This window comes from Myotis lucifugus, unplaced genomic scaffold, assembly GCF_000147115.1.
Source record: "Myotis lucifugus unplaced genomic scaffold, Myoluc2.0 scaffold_2, whole genome shotgun sequence".
In the NCBI taxonomy this organism is placed as follows: Eukaryota; Metazoa; Chordata; class Mammalia; order Chiroptera; family Vespertilionidae; genus Myotis; species Myotis lucifugus.
Genome location: NW_005871050.1, coordinates 9,118,634 through 9,137,522, shown reverse-complemented (window position 1 = coordinate 9,137,522; position 18,889 = coordinate 9,118,634). Strand labels below are relative to the sequence as shown.

Below are 18,889 nucleotides of genomic sequence, written 5' to 3'. Positions count from 1 at the left end.
TGGCAATCTATCCTAAGGGGAAAATCGTGATTGTGAATATTAACCTTAAAGATGTGCAATGAAGAAGATTATATATATATATATATATATATATATATATATATATATATATATTATTAAGCCAACCTAAGATCATCAGTAAGGGCCCAGTGAAATAATCATGGTACAGCCACACAACAGGCTGCTTGGCAGCCATTAAAATCACGTAGTTGAAAAATATTTCATAGTGTGAGAAAATCTTAATGATACTATGTTCAGTGTCACAAGCAGATACCAACAGAGTTTGTGAAGTGTGACTTTAATTTTTTAAAAATATTAATATTAACCAATAAATAATAAAAACAAAATAAAGATATATTAAAACAGTTTTACTTAGGTATAATTGACCTACAATAAACTCACATTTTTAAAACTATATTTTTGTTGCTTTCAGAGAGGAAGGGAGAGAGAGAAGCATTAATGATAAGAGAGAAACATTGGTCAACTACCTCCTGCATGCCCCACACTGAAGATTGAGCCCACAATCCAGGTATGTGCCCTGATTGGGAATCTAACTGTGACCTCCTGGTTCATAGATCAATGCTCAACCAACTGAGCCACACCAGCCAAGCAAACTGCACATTTTTTAAGTGTATGATTTGAGTTGTGACTGTGTATATGCATAAAGCCATCACTACAACCAACATAGCAAACATATTCATCACCCAAAAAAAGTCCTTCCCCTCACTACCCACAGCCACTGATCTGCTTTCTGAGCAGTGTGATTTTTTTTTTTTAAGCACAAGCAAGCGTGCTCACACACACAGGTAGTTAAATGCTCAAAAACAGAAAAAAAAATCCTTCCAAATAGTATTGAAGAATGTTTGTTGAGCATGGGACATTTGCTGATGGTGTGGAGTTGCCTGCAAATGCTTTTCTTTTTCATGATGATGGCTTTTGTGGTGATAAATATATAGGTGATGGCCAGAGGGTTTTTACTGATAAATATATAGGTGATGGCCAGAGGGTTTTTACTCGCAGTGGTTCTCAACCTTCCTAATGCCGCGACCCTTTAATACAGTTCCTCATGTTGTGGTGACCCCCAACCATAAAATTATTTTCGTTGCTACTTCGTAACTCTAATTTTGCTACTGTTATGAATCGTAATGTAAATATCTGATATGCAGGATGTATTTTCATTGTTGGCAAGCCACAGGTAAGGTGTGACAGTTCTAGTGAGGATGACTGTAGGCTTAGGGTGGTAACTGAGAAGTAAGGGCTGTAGAGTTGATGACTCTAGCAGTGATGTTTGTAAGGGTGAGGGCATCAGTGGGGGTGACCGGCTGTAGCAATAGTGTTTGTAGGGGTAATGGCTGTGAGGTCATAGTGACAGTGATAAGGCAGATATAGGAAGGTGGCTGAAGGGTATTGACTATAGGTAGTTCTAGCAATGATGGCTGTAGCCATGCTGATGCAGTTGTAGGGATGACTGCAGAGGTGATTGTTGTAGGAGTGATGGCTGTAGGGATGATGGTTGTAAGAATGTTGTGGGGATACTGACTCTAATGTCTGTAAGGGTGACAGTTGTGAGGATGATGATTATAATGGTGAAAGCGGCAATGATGATAACTATATGGATGATGGCTGAGGGTGTTGACTGCAAGGGTGGTTGCCATTGTGATGATGGCTGTAGGTGTGCTGATGGCAGTGAGGATGACTACAGGGGTGATGGTTGTAGGGGCAATAGTAGTGGTAGTGATGGAAGTGATGACTGTGATGCAAGATGGCCAGGAGCATTGGCCCAACAGGCAAAGAGATGGTCCAAATTCTGGTTTCTGGATTCTGGTCAAAGAGATAAGAGGCCTGAGTAAGTCATATAATGTCATATTGATTGGCCACCTCTGGGGGGGATGGAGCAGAAGGATGATTGACATGAGATGGCAGGGTAGGGACTTTTCTCTGCTTGTTCAACCCAAGAGCCGTCTGCATCAGAATCTCTAGAGACTGAAGCTAGGACTTCCTTCCTCCCTAGGGGCCGACAGGGGCTGCGATTGCTGTAAGAGCAGGTCACGTGGTAGGGTTTCCTGTATGCTGCTGCTGCCGGGTGTCCATGGCCCTCACCCCCAAGCAGCTACTGCAGCAGTCAGAGTGGCAGCCCGAGGTTCGGTCCATGCTGTGCCCCCTGGACAGTGCTGGCGAGGCTGAGCAAGAGGCCACCACATCTCGACACCTAGGAGAGTAGAGAAGGAGTGTCAGCAGGGCAGAGGACCATGTTGCGCCGCAAGCCATCCAACGCCAGTGAGAAGGAGTCCACTCAGAAGAAAAAGGTGAGGAGCATCTCTGGGAACTCACTCCTTCCTTCCCTCTGCTCTCATAATCCAGCCCCTCGACTCATAGAAGTGGGAGGACCAAAAGCCATACCTTGATTCTGTAGGCAAGGGCTCCCGAGAGCAATGGGACAGGGACCCAGAGGTTACTAGAATAACAGAAGTACTAAAGAGACTTCCAGAATTCCAGAGATATGGAGTTACAGAATAGACTCTTAGAAGTCTAGAGTTATAGAATTTAATCCTACAATGATGGGATAGAGACCTGATATTAAGGGCTAGAATCCTAGACTAGAATTTGAGAATCACAAAATGCAATTCTCAAGTTGAATCCAAAGACTGTACTTAATTGTCTTTCCCCTACACTGGTCCTGCCACCATTTCTGCGTGAGCATGGCCTCTCAAGAGCCATCTCAATCAAAGGGTCCTGCTGGGCCACCCCACTTGAGCCATGATGCTCCTAGGACCCCACTCTTCGGCTGTAGCCAGATTCTGCTCACTTGGTTCAGTTCTGTTGTAGTTCCCCTGGCCCACTAGAGAGAAATTATTTGTTAAGTATGAAAAATGAAGCTGGTGAGATGGGGAGTAGGAGTGAGGGTTGAGGAGGAATAATCTGACGGAGAGATTTTAGAGGCCAGGAATAAAAGCAGCTGCCACGGACAACTGAGGTATTCATATTCCTGGAGCTAAAGCCAATCTGGAAGATCCCTCCAAGGCTCTGCCAGATCTAAGCTTCTCTAGTTGGATTTGAGGATTTCTAGACTTAATTCTTTGATTTGATTGTAGGATTTTCCCAGGCAATCAGCAAGTACATCCCACATATCCAGCGGAACCCTAAAACAATCCCAAAGCAGGCCTGAACCAGGTCCAAGAGGTCCAGGCCTAGCTGCAGGCCAAGGTCCAGGGCCTCCAGTCCCTCTCTGTTTCCCCGGAGCTCAGACCAGGGAACCCCCTGGTCAGGTGAGCACCTCCTAGCCCAAGGCTGAGCTTCAGATCACTGGTGTGTGCATCCTGCCCCATCTCAGCTCCTGGGGTGGCTGCCACTTCCGTCTATACTCTCCTCACCCCAGTTGCTTCTGTAAGATTGCAATGGAGGTGGGGGGTGGCATGAGATTTATGAGTTTTCTCACAGGCTCTGTCACCTGCCTGTTCAAGCTCTGCACAGCACTGCTCCTAGCAGACTTGCCATTGACTGTCTCTCTTTGGCGAGCGGTCTGCTTCCCCTTGCTCTTTGCCTAATGGGGATGGGAAGCCGAGACTGCTCAAGACACTGCTGGGCCCCAAACCACAGGGTAGCTGAGCTGCAGCAAAGAGTCTGAGAAAGAGCTGACACTTTAACACTAGGACCCTGCGCTAACTCAGGCAGAGGTGCAAGGGGCACACAGAAGCCAGATTTCCCATTTTCTTTCCTCACTTCCATTATCCCAATTCTGTGTTTGGCCACTGGGTCTCTGGAATTTTCCCCAGGCCTTTCCCAGGAGAAGCAAGTCCCATGTGGTCCTCTAGGGCAGTGGTCGGCAAACTGTGGCTCGCGAGCCACATTCGGCTCTTTGGCCCCTTGAGTGTGGCTCTTCCTAAGCCTTAAGAGTACCCTAATTAAGTTAATAACAATGTACCTCCCTATATAGTTTACGTTTAAAAAATTTGGCTCTCAAAAGAAATTTCAATCGTTGTACTGTTGATATTTGGCTCTGTTGACTAATGAGTTTGCCGACCACTGCTCTAGGGGAAGGTGGTCCAGGCAAAGCCACTCCTAGCCAGAGCCTGGGCCAGCCTTCAATGCCACTCTTCAAGCCTCAAACCTTGGAAGTACCCTTAGAAAAGCCAAAATATGCTTCCAGAAGGTGAAGACAGTATCTTCCCTGGGCCTGGAGGCAGTGGCTGGATCCAGCACTGTGACCTTGAAGAAGTCCCTTCCGCTCAGAGAGTAAAGTGGCAAGGTGGAGGAAAAAGCACAAAAGCAAGCAAGGCCTCTCTCTCCTGCCTCTGCTCCTCCTCCCGGGCCTGCCAAATTCAGAAAGTGCTGTGCAGGGGACAGGAGAGCAGAGTTGGAATCCTACCAAGTTCTAGCTGTAGGACCTTGGACAGTTCATTGACTTTCTTTGGGCCTCAGTTTCCTCATCTCTGAAAAGGGGGATAGCTCCTGATCTGTCCACCTCAGGAAGTTACATGGATCACCTGAGACAATAAATGTGAGAGTGCTTTGTTGAGTGTGCGCATGTGCATACGAGGTGTTGCATGCTGTCAGCATGGGTGGGGGTGGGGAGCACACAGGAAAAAGAACAAGCCTGGGTCCCAGCCCTGAAGTGAAGAAAACAAGACTTAATAGCATCAAGAGCCAGCACTGAGTGAGAGCTCATGAGGATCAGGTACCAAGCACTGTGCTGTGCACTCCACCCATCTCTTAGCTCCTCGGCTTCTCATGACACCTTTGAGTTAGGGGCAAATATTGTCTTTATCCCTATTTTAGGCCCAAGACTCAGAGACTTACCCAAGTTCACCCAGCTAGAAAGCTACAAAGCAGATATCCAAACCAAGATTTGTCAGTCTCAGAATGTTAACCATTTCTCCTACTCTCTTGTCCCCTACTGATTTCAAAAGAATGTGATGAGAATGAAAGACTGAACACATCGTTAAGAGAACTCTGCAGGGCAGAACCCGATGACTATTGTGGGACTTTCCAGGCAGCAGAGGCAGGAGCAGGCCCTCTAGGATGGTGGGGTCAGGATGTGGCACCTATTGTTCATAATGAAGGATTGAGGAGGCCCCTGAGTTGGGGGTGGGGACATGCCGCTTGGCAGATTTTTGCCTCTAGTGAGGTCTCTCTCTCTCTCTCTCTCTCTCTCTCTCTCTCTCTCTCTGTTAGGGTGTAGGAAGTGGACCAAGGTTTGTCCTGGGATTGCACCCCTACTTTCCACCACACCCCAAACCTCCTACCAAGGGAAATGGAGAGGAATTCTAGTGTCCACATGTTCCCTCCTTCCAGTCTCTCCCTGCTCCTCTCTCTCCCAATCCCAGCACACTACATCCCTATGGCTCCCTTCCTATGAAACACCTCTAGCACGACATGCCTACCAGCATGCATTTTGTATTTTCAGTGGCTCCACATTGCCCACAGTTCCTTGGCATAGCTGGCAAGGGTTTTCCATAGCCCTTTCTGCTCTACCTCCCATCACGTGCACTGGCATACCCACCATTCCATCGCCACACTGGAATGTCTCTAACTCTCACAATTGTTTAAACCTTTCCCAGCAACTCCTGGAAAAATCCTGGCTCCCCTACATGGCCTAGTTCAAATCTGCCTCCTCCTCTATGAAACCCTCCTGAGTCCTTCCTCTTCCATGCTCCCACCTGCTCTCCCTGTTGCTCCCTCCAAATGCCACCTGAAGTCGCCATTGCACTAAATTCATTTCGTGTGTGTGTGTGTGTGTGTGTGTGTGTGTGTGTGTGTGACTTTGTGAGCTCTGAGTGCAGCAACATGCAGTTTCCAGAGTCATAGACATGGGTTCGAACCCCTGCTCTTTCTGCTGCCAGCTGTGTAACTGTCTAGTGTACTTTGTTTCTCTGAGTCTCAGTCTCCTGAGCTAGGAAGTGGGTATGTAAAACAGGGCTGTGGTGAGGTTGGAATGAGCTGGTACACATGAAGCACTTGACAGGATGCCAGGCACAGGGGAGGTATTTAACCCCTGGTTACTGGATTCCCATGCACACATGGCCTAGTGCCCAGAGCTCAGAGGGTGCTAGGTATGTGACTGGTACCGGAATGAGCTGAGAGCATAGTTGTGGAGATACCTAGGTGGGGAAAGCCAAGCTTGCTTAGGAAGCAAGGTAAGAAGATGGCGCTGTGAGGTCCTGAGAGGGTGATCAGGGGAGGCTTCCTGCGGGGGATACTGCCTTTAAAACTGGATTTGAAAAATCTATTTATAATATTTGCACAAAGAAGTGCATAAATCATAAGTGTACCACTCAATGAATTTCCATAATGAACATCCCCATGGAAGCAGCACCCAGATCAAGAAACAGAACACTTGCCCTAGCTGGTTTGGCTCGTTGGCTAGAGTGTCAGCCTGCAGAATGAAAGGTCCCAGGTTCGATTCCAGTCAAGGGCACATGCCCAGGTTGCGGGCTCGATTCCCAGTAGGGAGCATCCAGGAGGCGGCCGATCGATCGGTGATTCTCTCTCATCACTGATGTTTCTATCTCTCTCTCCTTCTCCCTTCCTCTCTGAAATCAATAAAAATATATTTTAAAAAAGAAAGAGCCCTGACCGGTTTGGCTCAGTGGATAGAGCGTCAGCCTGCGGACTGAAGGGTCCCGGGTTTGATTCCAGTCAAGGGCATATACCTTGGTTGCGGGCACATCCCCAGTAGGGGGTGTGCAGGAGGCAGCTGATCAATGTTTCTCTCTCATCGATGTTTCTAACTCTCTATCCCTCTCCCTTCCTCTCTGTAAAAAATCAATAAAATATATTTTTTAAAAAATAAAAAAAGAAAGAAACAGAACACTTGCAACACTCCAGCAGCTTCCGTCATGCCTCTGCCAGTCACTACATGCCCTCTTTCTCCAAGGGTAGCCACTAGCCTGACTTCCAACAGCATAGATAAGTTTTGACAGGCATTGAATTTTCTATATGAGGAACCATATAGTATACTCTGGTGGCTGGACCCTTCTGCTCAAAGTGTCTCTGAGAGTCATCCATGTTGTTGGGGAGAGCTGTACAAAGCTCATCACCATGTCCTAGTGCCTCGTGTGACTGCCACTACTCATGTCTCCATTCTTTTAAAAAAAAATTTCAAATATACTTTTTATTGATTTCAGAGAGGAAGAGAGAGGGAGAGAGAGATAGAAATACCAAAGATGAGAGAGAACCATTGATCAGCTGCCTCCTGCACACCCCACACTAGAAATAGAGCCCACAACCTGGGCATGTGCCCTGACTGGGAATCAAACCATGACCCCCTGGTTCATAGGTCGACGCTCAACCATTGAGCTACACTGGCCAGGCTCATGTATCCATTCCACAGTTGATGAGCCTGTGGGTTGTTTCCAGTTAAATCGGATTTTGAAGGAAGGGAGAAACTTCGGTTGACAGAGTGAAGGGTGGAGTGTTCCAGGTAGGAAATGCCTGGTGAGAGCCTGGAGCTGGGTCAGAGGAAAAGCTAAGCCATACACAGACATTTGGACATCTGCTGAGGGGTGGCTGTGTCAGGCACTCACTCCCTTCATCCTCACAGCAACACGGTGAGGTAGGTGCTCTTGTCTTCATTTTACCCATGAGGAGACGGAAGCCCAGAGATGTGAGGAACTCACCCAGCTTTACACAGCTGGTCAGTGGCAGAACCAAGATGTGAACCTTTGCCTGCTGACGCCAAGTGAAGAGACTGGGGTTCAGGGAGGTTAAAGAACTCGCTGAAGATCACACATTCCAAAGTTGAACTCAGCGAGCGACACCTGACACCAGATAAATACTTCTTTCTAAGAGGTCCACGAATTACCCTTAAACATGAAAAATAATGCTTGGTTCTACCACCCCCCTGGGCAGGACCCCCAGGAAGGCCTCCCCCCAAATGGAGGACAAGCAGAAAATTCAGAGGCTCAAGGATTTCAATTCATATCTTGGTGTCACTTCAGAGACACCTCAAGACATTCAGGATATTTGGGGCTGCCCCCGAGATTGGAGATCAGCCACTCTGGTCGGCCCCCACCCTTAGTCACCTGAAGAACTGTACAGTCTTTTCCATGTTCCTGGGCTGAGGATCCACCAGCAGCACCCAAGTCCCAGCACCACCCCCACAGTCCTTTTTGATAGTTTCCTCTGCTTTGGGCTAAAGCTGGGCTGGAGGGGCCCTGAAACAAGGTCCCAGGAGCCAAAGGCCCCCCTCCCAGCCCCCTGACTGCAGATTAATGACAGGAAAAGGAAAGAACTGCGATTAGAAGGAGGCCTGGCAGTGAGTTTACTCTGCCCCAACAAAGCTCACTTCTGGCCCCATGCCTGCCCTCCTGCTTGCTTTCCAGGCTTGCCAGTCCCTGGGGCTTCTGGGGCGACTTTCAGCCTCCTGGTCTGCAGACCAAGCCAAGAGGTGATGGAGAGAAGGTCACGCTAGGCCCCATTGACCTATAAATAGCAGCCCAGTCTGTTGCCCACCCTCTCTCTGTTCCCTCTTTTCCAGGCAGTAAGAGGAGGAAGTCATCGGGGCAGCTGCATCCTAGCCATACAAGAGGAGGAAATCAACGGAGAGCAGAGAGAAGGGGAAAGAAAGGGAGAAAAGGAGGAAAGAATATCGGGTGGGGAAAAGCAACGAAGGAGGGTAGAAGGGATACATGGGAACCAGAGCAGCCACCCCACAGTCATGCTTGCCCTTCCCCACTCGTGGACCCCTTTTCTGGCTCCCCAACATAGCATGGAAGAGGCTTCCTGATGGAGGCTGCAGATGCCCCACCCAGGAGGCCCTTGTGGTTCCAGTGGCTAGCGACTTGGCCTGACTGCTGACCCAGTTTCTGGTCAGCTAGCTTGTTGCAACCTCTAGAACAGTGTGGCCCCTGACCCTGATTGCTGACTCGCCTTGGGTCAAGACCCACCAAGAGAACAGAAGTGCTCCACTGCAGTCCTGGGGAGCTGGGGCCAGTTGTGTGTGTGTGTGTGTGTGTGTGTGTCCGGGGGCAGGTGACATTGCCCCTGCCCTAAGAGGTTGTCACTGGAACCCCCTTCTTAGGAAAGAGGATGTGAAACTTTCAGCTTTGTGCGGGTTTGGAACTTTGGTTCCGCAAGGCCTTATCTCCGGTGTCTGCAGTCTATCCCGCTCTATCTGTCTGGCCATCTGTGAACCATGGTTCCTGTGTGTATCTGTAGTCTTGACTGTTGATCTTGATTCAGGCTCAGCCTCTGCTTCTTGTGTTGAAAGCCTGCCCTCATTACCTGTCTGGCCCTGGTTCCCGTGGCCGTCTTGGCATGTGCACACATACACAGTTAAGAAAGCTCATTTCCTGAAAACAGTCTCATCAGCACAAACAATAGGTCAGGCCGAAAAGTCCAAAGCCCAGCACCTGTCAGCAGTAGTCATGTCGTCACATTAGTGGCTCAGATTAAAAGCTGGGGTGAAGAAAGAAAATGGCAGCTTTCTTTTACTCAATGACTGCGTCATTTGTGTCTCAAATCTGTGGGCACCTTCTCTGATGGCTTCTTTTTTGTTGTTGTTGTTAATCCTCGCCAGAGGATATTTTTCCATTGATCTTTTAGGGAGAGTGGAAGAGAGAGGGGAAGACAGAGAGAAATAGCCATGTGAGAGAAACACATCGATTGGTTGCCTCCTGCACTCTCCCCTACCAGGGACTGAGGAGCCTGCAACCAAGGTACCTGCCCTTGACCAGAATCAAACCCAGGACCCTTTGTTCTGCAGGCTGACACTATCCACCGAGCCAAACCGGTTAAGGCTCCCACGGCTTCTAATGTGATTTTCCAGAAAACGTAATGCCACGTCTTACGGACTCCTGGGGGGAGTGTTTTGCTCTTCTTGGGGCATATTCACCAGGGTGGGGGCCCTAATGTGCTTACTGCTGTCACTGTGACAGGAGACTATTCTTGGAGCTGGCCCAGAGCCCGGAGGCCAGGCTGTGGGGCTTGGGAGGGTTTGCTCTGTTACATAAATGCGACGCTATTGTTCTTGCCAAGGTATGTCTAGTAGAAAATATGTCTTTGATTCATTTAGTCTTTCACGTCAGGGTTTTGGGGACCAAACTTCAGGTATTGGTGGAAATGCGGCCTTCATGGGAGGCCTAACTGAGGCTCTTGACGTCAGGAACTTGCTCCGGGGCAGGTATTAGAGGCCATTCTCTGCTGTGAAACAGGATGAAGCCAGGTATCTCCAAAGTCATCTAGGTGTTTTACCTCAATAACCCTGGGACCTCGGGGCACATGTGGCTCTGTCCAGCCCTGGGGTGTGTGCATGTGTGTTGGGAATGGGAACAGCTTCTTATAGCCATTTTAGCACCACTGATTGCAACACCTCTGCTTCTTCCAGCTCTCACTGCAGCGCTCCAGCAGTTTCAAAGATTTTGCCAAATCCAAACCCAGCTCCCCAGTGGTGAGCGAGAAGGAATTTAATCTGGATGATAATGTAAGTTTCAGAGCTTCCTTGGAGTTGGGAGGCTGGCTGCAGGCCCTGGGCAAGGGAGTGGCTGGAAGGGAGAAAGGGAGGGAGGAGGGGAAAGAGGAGATTTTTTAAATTAAATCTTTATTGTTGAACGTATTACATATGTCCCCCTTTTTCCCCCATCGACCCCTTCTAGCCTACTCCTGCCTCCACCCCCACCACAGGCCTCCATCAGCCTATTGTCTGTGTCCATGAGTTATGCATATATGCATACAAGTTCTTTGGTTGATCTCTTCCCACCCACCCACCCCTACCTTCCCTCTGAGATTCAACGGTCTGTTCCATGCCTCTGTGTCTCTGGGTTTGTTTTGTTCATCAGTGTATTTTGTCCATTAGTTTCCACATATGGGTGAGATCATGTGATACTTGTCTGGGAAAGAGGAGATTTCAAGATTGTTGAGGCAAAGTTTGCTTAAATACAGAAGGTCCACCTCTCCCACCCACCAAAATCCTGGGCCCCAAGAACTCACCTGCATCCTTTTCAGTTACAAATTAATTATCCAATTAATTACCCATTAATAGGGCTGAGGACAGGACTGAAACTAAGAGGGAAGGGGACAGGAACTTCCCATTCCCACCCCTCCATCCTCTGCTGGGGCCCGAAGGCTCCTTCTATCCCTAAATCCTGGACACAGGCAGTCACCAAGGTTCCTGGACTTCTTGTTGTCACAGATTCCAGAAGATGACTCAGGTGTCCCTACCCCAGAGGATGCTGGGAAAAGTGGCAAAAAGCTGGGGAAGAAGTGGAGGGCTGTGATTTCACGAACCATGAACAGGAAGATGGGCAAGATGATGGTGAAGGCCCTGTCAGAGGAAATGGTGAGGCCTGGGATCCAGGGGAGGGGTGGGGACAGGTCCCACTCTGACAAGGTATGAGCATGGCTGCCTTGACAGCCACTGCTCAGATACCATGTCTGAAGTCTCCATTAAATATGAGAAGAAAGGTCACATGGGAGGAGAGCTCACTCAGCCATGGACAAGGCACTATGGTCCAGAGGGAACAGGGTTAGGGTGTAATGAGGGATGAAAGTTGGAGTAACAGGAGCTTCCTCAGGAGGCAAGCCTGAGGAGAGTGGGCATCTGGGATTGGGAAGGCTTGATTCAAAGAGGGGCCCCTACGAGAGAAAATTGGAGAAGGCTGGCTTTAGCCCAAGGAGGGAGGGTATGACAGACATCTGTAGGGCAGTCACAGCCAAGCAGCTGAAGTCACACAGTGAGTCTGGCATGTTCTGAAGTCAACTAGTACTGGCTTATACCAGCTCAGGAAAGCAGCTGGCCAAATTTTCAGGAATTTTGCATGAAACATAACATTATTGAAAATTAAATGATATAAACTAAGAATTAAATAAATGATATTAAAAACAAAGGGACTACAGTCAATGCTCAAAACTGATCCCTTCCTAATTCTTGGACTCCCTTTCATTGTTCTCTATACCCCTGAAGTTATTTGCATCTGTAGTCTCTGTGTGGAGGAAATAGCCTATGATGATGATGCGCTGCTTGGTCAGTGACTTCACTGTGGTAGCATGACATTGGCCATGGTGGGGAATATTAACAACACAGGAATTGATGACCTCTACACATAAAGGAGGAGTTCCCTCTGCACTGAGGTATGGTGAGGCGAGGGATGCTTTGGAGTCAGGTGGACTTGAATGGGGCCTGGGGCCTGGCCTTGGGAATGTTCCTCCATTCTCATTTGAAAACTTGGGACAATCAAGCACTTATCCTCAAGTGAGGATTGAATGAAATAACAGATGTGCTTGGCACATGGGAGCACAGTCAAAGGTAGTAACTCTTCAGCACTACTGTCTGCATGACTGCATCCCAGTGACAGCTCGGAGTCCAAGCTCTGGCACCAACCTTCTCTGTATGTATACTTTATTTTTTTAATACATTTTTATTGATTTCAGAGAGGAACGGAGAGGGAGAGAGAGATAGAAACATCAATGATGAGAGAGAATCATCGATTGGCTGCCTCCTGCACACCCCCTACTGGGGATCAAGCCCACAACCCAGGCATGTGCCTGACGGGGAGTCGAACCTGGGACCCTGCAGTTCGCAGGCCAACACTCTATCCACTGAGCCAAACCAGCGAGGGCTACAATGGCACTTTAAATGGACAGAGTACATTCACAGGGCCTCATTCTGTGAGATGGGCAGGGCAAGGACTTTTCATTCCCACCTTACAAAAGAGGAAGCTAGGACTCTGAGAGTGCCATGCCGCCTGTAAGCTGAGGCGCCAGCCAGGGCCCAGTTCTCTGTCAAGCCCAAGCCTATTTCCTCTGCACCTGGGCTGCCCCACGTGCACCCCAACAGAGACTGCTCAGGGCTTCCTGTCGCCCTTCCCCTGCAGGCAGACACTCTGGAGGAGGGCTCAGCCTCCCCGACATCTCCAGACTGCAGCCTGGACAGTCCTGGCCCTGAGAAGATGGCACTGTCATTTTCTGAGCAAGAGGAGCGTGAGCTGCCAGCACTCAGCCGCCAGACATCCACTGGTAAGTAGGGGAGGTACAGGGACATGTCGAGTCTGGAGAAAAGGATTGGGTTAGGGCCCATTGTCTGGGAGGGGCTAAGAGAAATGAACCTTTACGGCTTACCTGCTGGGAACTTTCCCAGCCCCCTTCATGTTAAATCTTTACAACTTCATGGGGCCAGTACTATTATTATCCCCACTTTATTGATGTGAAAACTGAGGCTCAGGGAGGTTAAATGACTTGCTCAGGGTGACCCAGTCTTGAAGTCAGTTCTGCCCTAAAGGAGCTCTGTTTGCTGTCCCCAAGCCCTGGAGAACTCAAGGGCAGAGGAAAGCCCCCCTTGCCCTCTTTTTTAAAAATACATTTTTATTGATTTCAGAGAGGAAGGGAGAGGGAGAGAGAGATGGAAGCATCAATGATGATGAGAGTCATTGATGGGCTGCCTCTTGCACACCCTGCACTGGGTTGGAGCCTGTAACCTGGGCACATGCTCTTGACTGGAATCTGGAATCAAACCTGAGACCCTTCAGTCTGCAGGCCGATGCTCTATCCATTGAGCCAAACCGGCTAGGGCTCCCTTGCCCTCTTGAACCAGCCCACCCCCACCCTTCTGAGTAGAGCTAGAGGCTCCAGCTGCCTGGGCCTCTCTCATCCCAGGCTGGTGTGGGGGTATAGAGCCTCCAGTTGTGAAATTCAGCCTCTTGGACCCCAGACCTTGGATTGCTGAACTTAGGGCACCACTTGGCATCTTCTAGATGTCCATGGGGCTAGGCAGGAGATTCTGACAGCCCTGCCTAAAAGAGCGACTGAGGCCTCTGGGCTGCAAACCTTCAGAGGCACTGCCTTTCCCACCCCTCAGGCTAGTTCCAAGTTACCTGTTTTTTCTCTGGTTCCCCAGACCTGCCTGACCTGTCCCCACTCCCCTGCACTGAAAGCCATTTAAAATAAACTTCATCCTACTCTTCCCTGAGAGAAAGACCCCATCTGAGTTTCCAGGTAACTGGACACTGAGTTTTATTAAGCAAGTTAAATATTAATGAAGGGTGTGGCTTCCTGGGTGGAAGGAGCACTAGAATGGGAATCAGGAGACCTAGAGCATAATAGACCCAGCGCTGCCAATTATAAGATGAGATGGGCAGGTCACTTGGCCTGTCTGGCCTCAGTATTCCTCATCTGTTTAGTGGGGTGTTGGCCCAATTGGTCTCTAGAGGCCTCCCAATTTGCCTGTTCTTTGGACTCTGAGCCGTTTCTCCTGTGGTCAGCTATTCTCATGTCTAAAGCCTCAGAAGTGAAGCTGTGCTCCTGCAGGGTGGCCCAGGGGATGGGCCAGAATCCCTGCCACAATGTGAGACTAACCAGCACCTAGCTTTTCCCCCCACCGTGTAGCCCTGGGACTTCTAGACAGACTCCCTGCAAGGCACCTGCTGAGCGCAGCCCCAGCTGTCCTGGGACAAAGGTGACTCTCCTCCCTGCCCCATATCCTGCAGGCAGTGAGCTCTGCAGTCCCAGCCCAGGCTCTGGCAGCTTTGGAGAGGAGCCACCTGCCCCCCAGTACACAGGGCCCTTCTGTGGCCGGGCCCGAGTCCACACCGACTTCACTCCCAGCCCCTATGACCACGACTCACTGAAACTACAGGTAAGATTGGCATCCAGGTCCCAGGCTGCACGCATAGAGGGGGCTGGACTGAGTCAGGGTAGGACAGTGTCAGCGGAAGCCGCGGGACCGCCCTGGCCTCTCTCCTAATCCACTCTGTTCTCCCACAGAAAGGTGATGTGATCCAGATCATTGAAAAGCCGCCTGTGGGCACATGGCTGGGCTTGCTCAATGGCAGGCTGGGCTCTTTCAAGTTCATCTACGTGGATGTGTTGCCCGAGGAGGCTGTGGGGCCTGCCCGCCCCAGCCGCCGACAGAGCAAGGGCAAGAGGCCCAAGCCCAAAACTCTGCATGAGCTGCTGGAGCGCATTGGCCTGGAGGTCTGACCTTGGGCCTGCATTAGTGGCTAGGATCAAAGGAGATGCCCTTATCCCAGGGATGGTGGCCAGGGCACATCAGCTAAGTGGGGAGGGAAGGATTGGGGGGCTTGTAAGCGGCCTAGCTGGTGGCCTGCCTCTGCCCACAGGAGCACACGTCCACCCTGCTGCTCAATGGCTACCAGACACTGGAGGACTTCAAAGAGCTGCGAGAAACACACCTCAATGAGCTGAACATCACAGACCCACAGCACCGGGCCAAGCTGCTCACTGCAGCCGAGCTGCTGCTGGACTACGACAGTGAGTGGGCTTTGGAGCTGGGTGGGGTGCCACTGGCGGTCCAAGGAGGGGAGGCCTCTGCCCCAGGGCCCTATGCAGTGGATGGGAAGGCACTTTCCACACTTATTTTACGTCTTATTTTTTATTTTTTTAAAATATTTTTATTGATATCTGAGAGGAAAGGAAAGGGAGAGACAGAAATACCGATGAGAGAGACTCATTGATTGGCTGCCTCCTGCATGCCCACTGGGGATCAAGCCCGCAACCTGGCATGTGCCCTGACCTGGAATTGAACCATGACCTCCTGGCTCATAGGTCGATGCTCAACCACTGAGCCATGCTGGCTGGGCCCCTTTCCACACTTTAATCCCAGTCTGTGGGGAGAAGGGGTTTTAGGGATGATCGGGCCCCACTCCCTTTGGAATCCCAGGGGAGACTTAAGGCCAGAGAAGGTAAGGCAAGTACTCAAGGCCTCAAAGCTGGGCAGTGACAGAGGCAGGTTTCGGGCCTCCTGGCTTAGTGCTGAGAAGTTTAAGTTCTTGAGCCTGTAAACTACAAGAAGGGCAGAGATGGTGACAGGTGCCCAGAGGGAGAGACTGCCTACAGTGTTCCTACCCCCAGGGCCCCTACTCCCACACAGGGCTCCCAGGGGCTTCTGACCCACTCCCTTCCAAGGCCCAAGGCCCCATATTCCATCTCCCACCCTTGTCCCTGGCAGCCGGCAGCGAGGAGGCAGAAGAAGGTGGCGACAGCATCCAGGAACCAGCAGTGCACACCCTGTCAGACCCCAAGGGGGACATCCCACGTGACTCAGGCTGCTTCGAGGGCTCAGAGAGCGGGCGTGATGAGGCAGAGCTGGTGGGCGCTGAGGAGCAGCTGCAGGGCCTCTCCTTGGCTGGGGCACCTTGAGTGCAGGTGGTGGCGGGCCAAGGCTGGGCCCGAGCAGCACATTCAACAGGGATGGGCCCGGCCTCCAGAGGTGGCCCGGGCTAGAGGACTGGCGCCTAGCTTGGCCCTGCTCCCCTCCCCTCCCTCCTTGGCACCGAGGGCCGCAGCAGCTGTCCAGGGCCTGCAGGCTTGGCTGGAGTGGATAAGGAGCTGCTGTGGACACACCACACCTGCCTGGCCCCCTCTCTCCACCAGCTACTGACAGTACAGCCCACTCTGGCCACGGCCACAGCAAGTGGGGCACCGAGGGGTCACCTCACTCATGTCCCTCAGCAACAAAGCCTCCAAATCCTCCTCACTCCCACAGCACCTTCCCCTGTCGCACTGTTTCTGAAAAGAGAACAAGTATTTCAGGTCTGTCTCAGGACCCTAAGGAAGTTGGCCATTTGAAAGGACTCTAATTGATCACGGAGAAATCCAGATTGTCCCCAATAAGGTTTGAAGAGAGCAACATGTACCTTTCCTACTTTCCTTCTCCTTAACTTCCTGTGAGGTTTAGCCACTAAATCACTATGTGACTCGAATCAAGTGCCTTCCCCAATTTGGGTCTAGGACTGGCTGGCATTAGAATGGATAGACGCTGAGGGCCTTGCCAACTCAGACATTCTGTGACAATAAATGTCTGCTCTCCTGTTCCTGTGGCCCAAGATACCAGTGGGGCTTACGAAAGAGGCTGGGGAACCTCAGGCTCCCAAATGAAATGCCTGCTCCTGCTCATCAATTCTATACCTCCCCACGTAACTCAGGCCACGCTGCAACTTACTCCAGCTTAAAACAATGCCCATACCTTATAGAGTGTGCACTCTCCCTTTCCACTCCTGGCCCCCTCCAATGACACTTCTCTCAAGGGTGATGGCAGATGGCCAGACCTGGCTTCCAAAGATAAAATGGTCCCTCAGAAGCCAGATGCAGGTGCCGGCCCTGCCTTGGCCTCTTGTGTGGGTCCTTACAAGCCAGGAAAGCACAAACTTGACATTGGGGAATCCATTACCCCACTTTGCTTGTTAAAGGTTTTGATGTGCCCTGAGCTCCTGAAGGGGAGGGATAATATCTACTGGTCGGGGGGTGGGGGGGCTCCCTTGACCCCAGTACCGAATCTGTGCTCTGCATTCCAGAGTAACCCTTCCCCAGTGCTAAACTGGCTCAGGGACAAACAGTGCCTACTATATCTAAGACTGCTGGCTTAATGGACACACTTCTGAACCTACTACCAGGAACTTTGGTAAAGCTAGCTTGTGCGGGGAAGGGATTAATGTAAATATGAGGGGGGGTGGGGGGAGATAGGTTGGCAACAATAAACATAAGTAGAATGAAATTACCATCTCATTATCTTTCTTTTTGTTGTTGTTCTGTTAATCCTCACCCCAGGGTATTTTTCCATTGATTTTTAGAGTGGAAGGGAGGGGGAGAGACCAAGAGAGAGGAACATCAATTGGTTGCCTCCCGCATGTGCCCCAACCAAGGCTGGGGCTCCAGCCTGCAACCAAGGTACCTGCCCTTGAACAGAATCCAACCCAGGACCCGTTAGTCCAAGGGCCGACCGACCCTCTATCCACTGAGCCAAACTAGCTAGAACTCCAGTTATCTTTCTTATGGAGAGAGGGTTGGGGGAACACACCAGTTTCCTTCAAAGCTGGACTCAGCAAAATGTCCTCCATTGTCCTTTCAGAGACATTTGTCCCTTCCCTGCAGACCTAAAGCTCCATTTTGAAGCTCTAGCTGGCTCTGCCCTTCCTGCTAACCAGCCCCCGTCCCCCCCCCCCATCTCAGGCTCCCAGGGCTACGGTCCTTTGCTGGGGTCTGAGAGTTGGGAGTATCTTCCTAGAACAGTGGTTCTCAACCTTCCTAATGCCGCGACCCTTTAGTACAGTTCCTCATGTTGTGGTGACCCCCGATTTCATTGTTACAAATTGAACATAATTAAAGCATAGTGATTAATCACAAAAACAATATGTAATTATATATGTGTTTTCCGATGGTCTTAGGCGACCCCTGTGAAAGGGTCGTTCGACCCCCAAAGGGGTCGCGACCCACAGGTTGAGAACCATGTCCTAGAACTCTTCATTTAAGAGCCTTGAAGACCTCTACTCCAATGAGAAAGGGCCTGAACTGGGGGTTGTCCAGTGTCCAGGAAGGGGAACGTTGAATTCAGCTGGCCCTTTCCTCTGAGGCCACCTCTTCCTGAGGCCTACCCTGTGATCACTGAAGCTACATCATCTCTTGGGAGGTGGAACAGAGACGAAGACCCCTGGATTCCTTCTGTCAGTATTAACTCCACGAGAGTAGCAAACTGGAGTGAGAGCTGCCACCAGAGGGGAGACAAGGCCACTCTGCTTCCAGGCTTTGTTCTCAGTTGCACTCGCCCCACTGCCGTAAGTGGCAGCGGGCCTCAGGAAACTGTAAGCATTATCTTCACTAAAGAAGCAAGGAGGATCCCAGATGACCTCAAAGCCCCAAAGGCACTGAATAATGGCTGTAATTTAGTGAGTACTGACACATTTGTCAGGCATCAAGCGCTTTGCATTTCTTCTCATAATCATCATGGTATCCCCAAGGTAGGTACCTTCACATTCCCAGTTTACAGAGGAGAAAACTGAGCAGCAGACAAGTTGAGGTTGAGTAGGAAGTCCAACAGCTTTCAGAGGCCCCTCCAGCCCTCCAAAGGGCAATCTGACCCTCTGTAGTGTGCCTTTAACACCCTTTAACCCATTCCCCTCCAAGAATTCAATCCACAGAAAGCCTTACAAGTACACACAGATAC

General features: G+C 50.4%; 1 protein-coding gene across 1 annotated transcript; it reads left to right on the top strand.

The window, feature by feature from the left end:
* The first annotated feature begins 2,065 nt into the window (after positions 1-2,065).
* On the top strand, positions 2,066-17,389 carry SASH3 (SAM and SH3 domain containing 3). The gene is made up of 8 exons (XM_006082124.3): positions 2,066-2,306; positions 10,325-10,420; positions 11,129-11,275; positions 12,810-12,951; positions 14,418-14,566; positions 14,695-14,904; positions 15,051-15,201; positions 15,899-17,389. The coding sequence occupies exons 1-8, from the start codon at positions 2,250-2,252 to the stop codon at positions 16,087-16,089; spliced, it is 1,143 nt and encodes a 380-aa protein (XP_006082186.1). The 5' UTR covers positions 2,066-2,249; the 3' UTR covers positions 16,090-17,389.
* Positions 17,390-18,889: the final 1,500 nt, after the last annotated feature.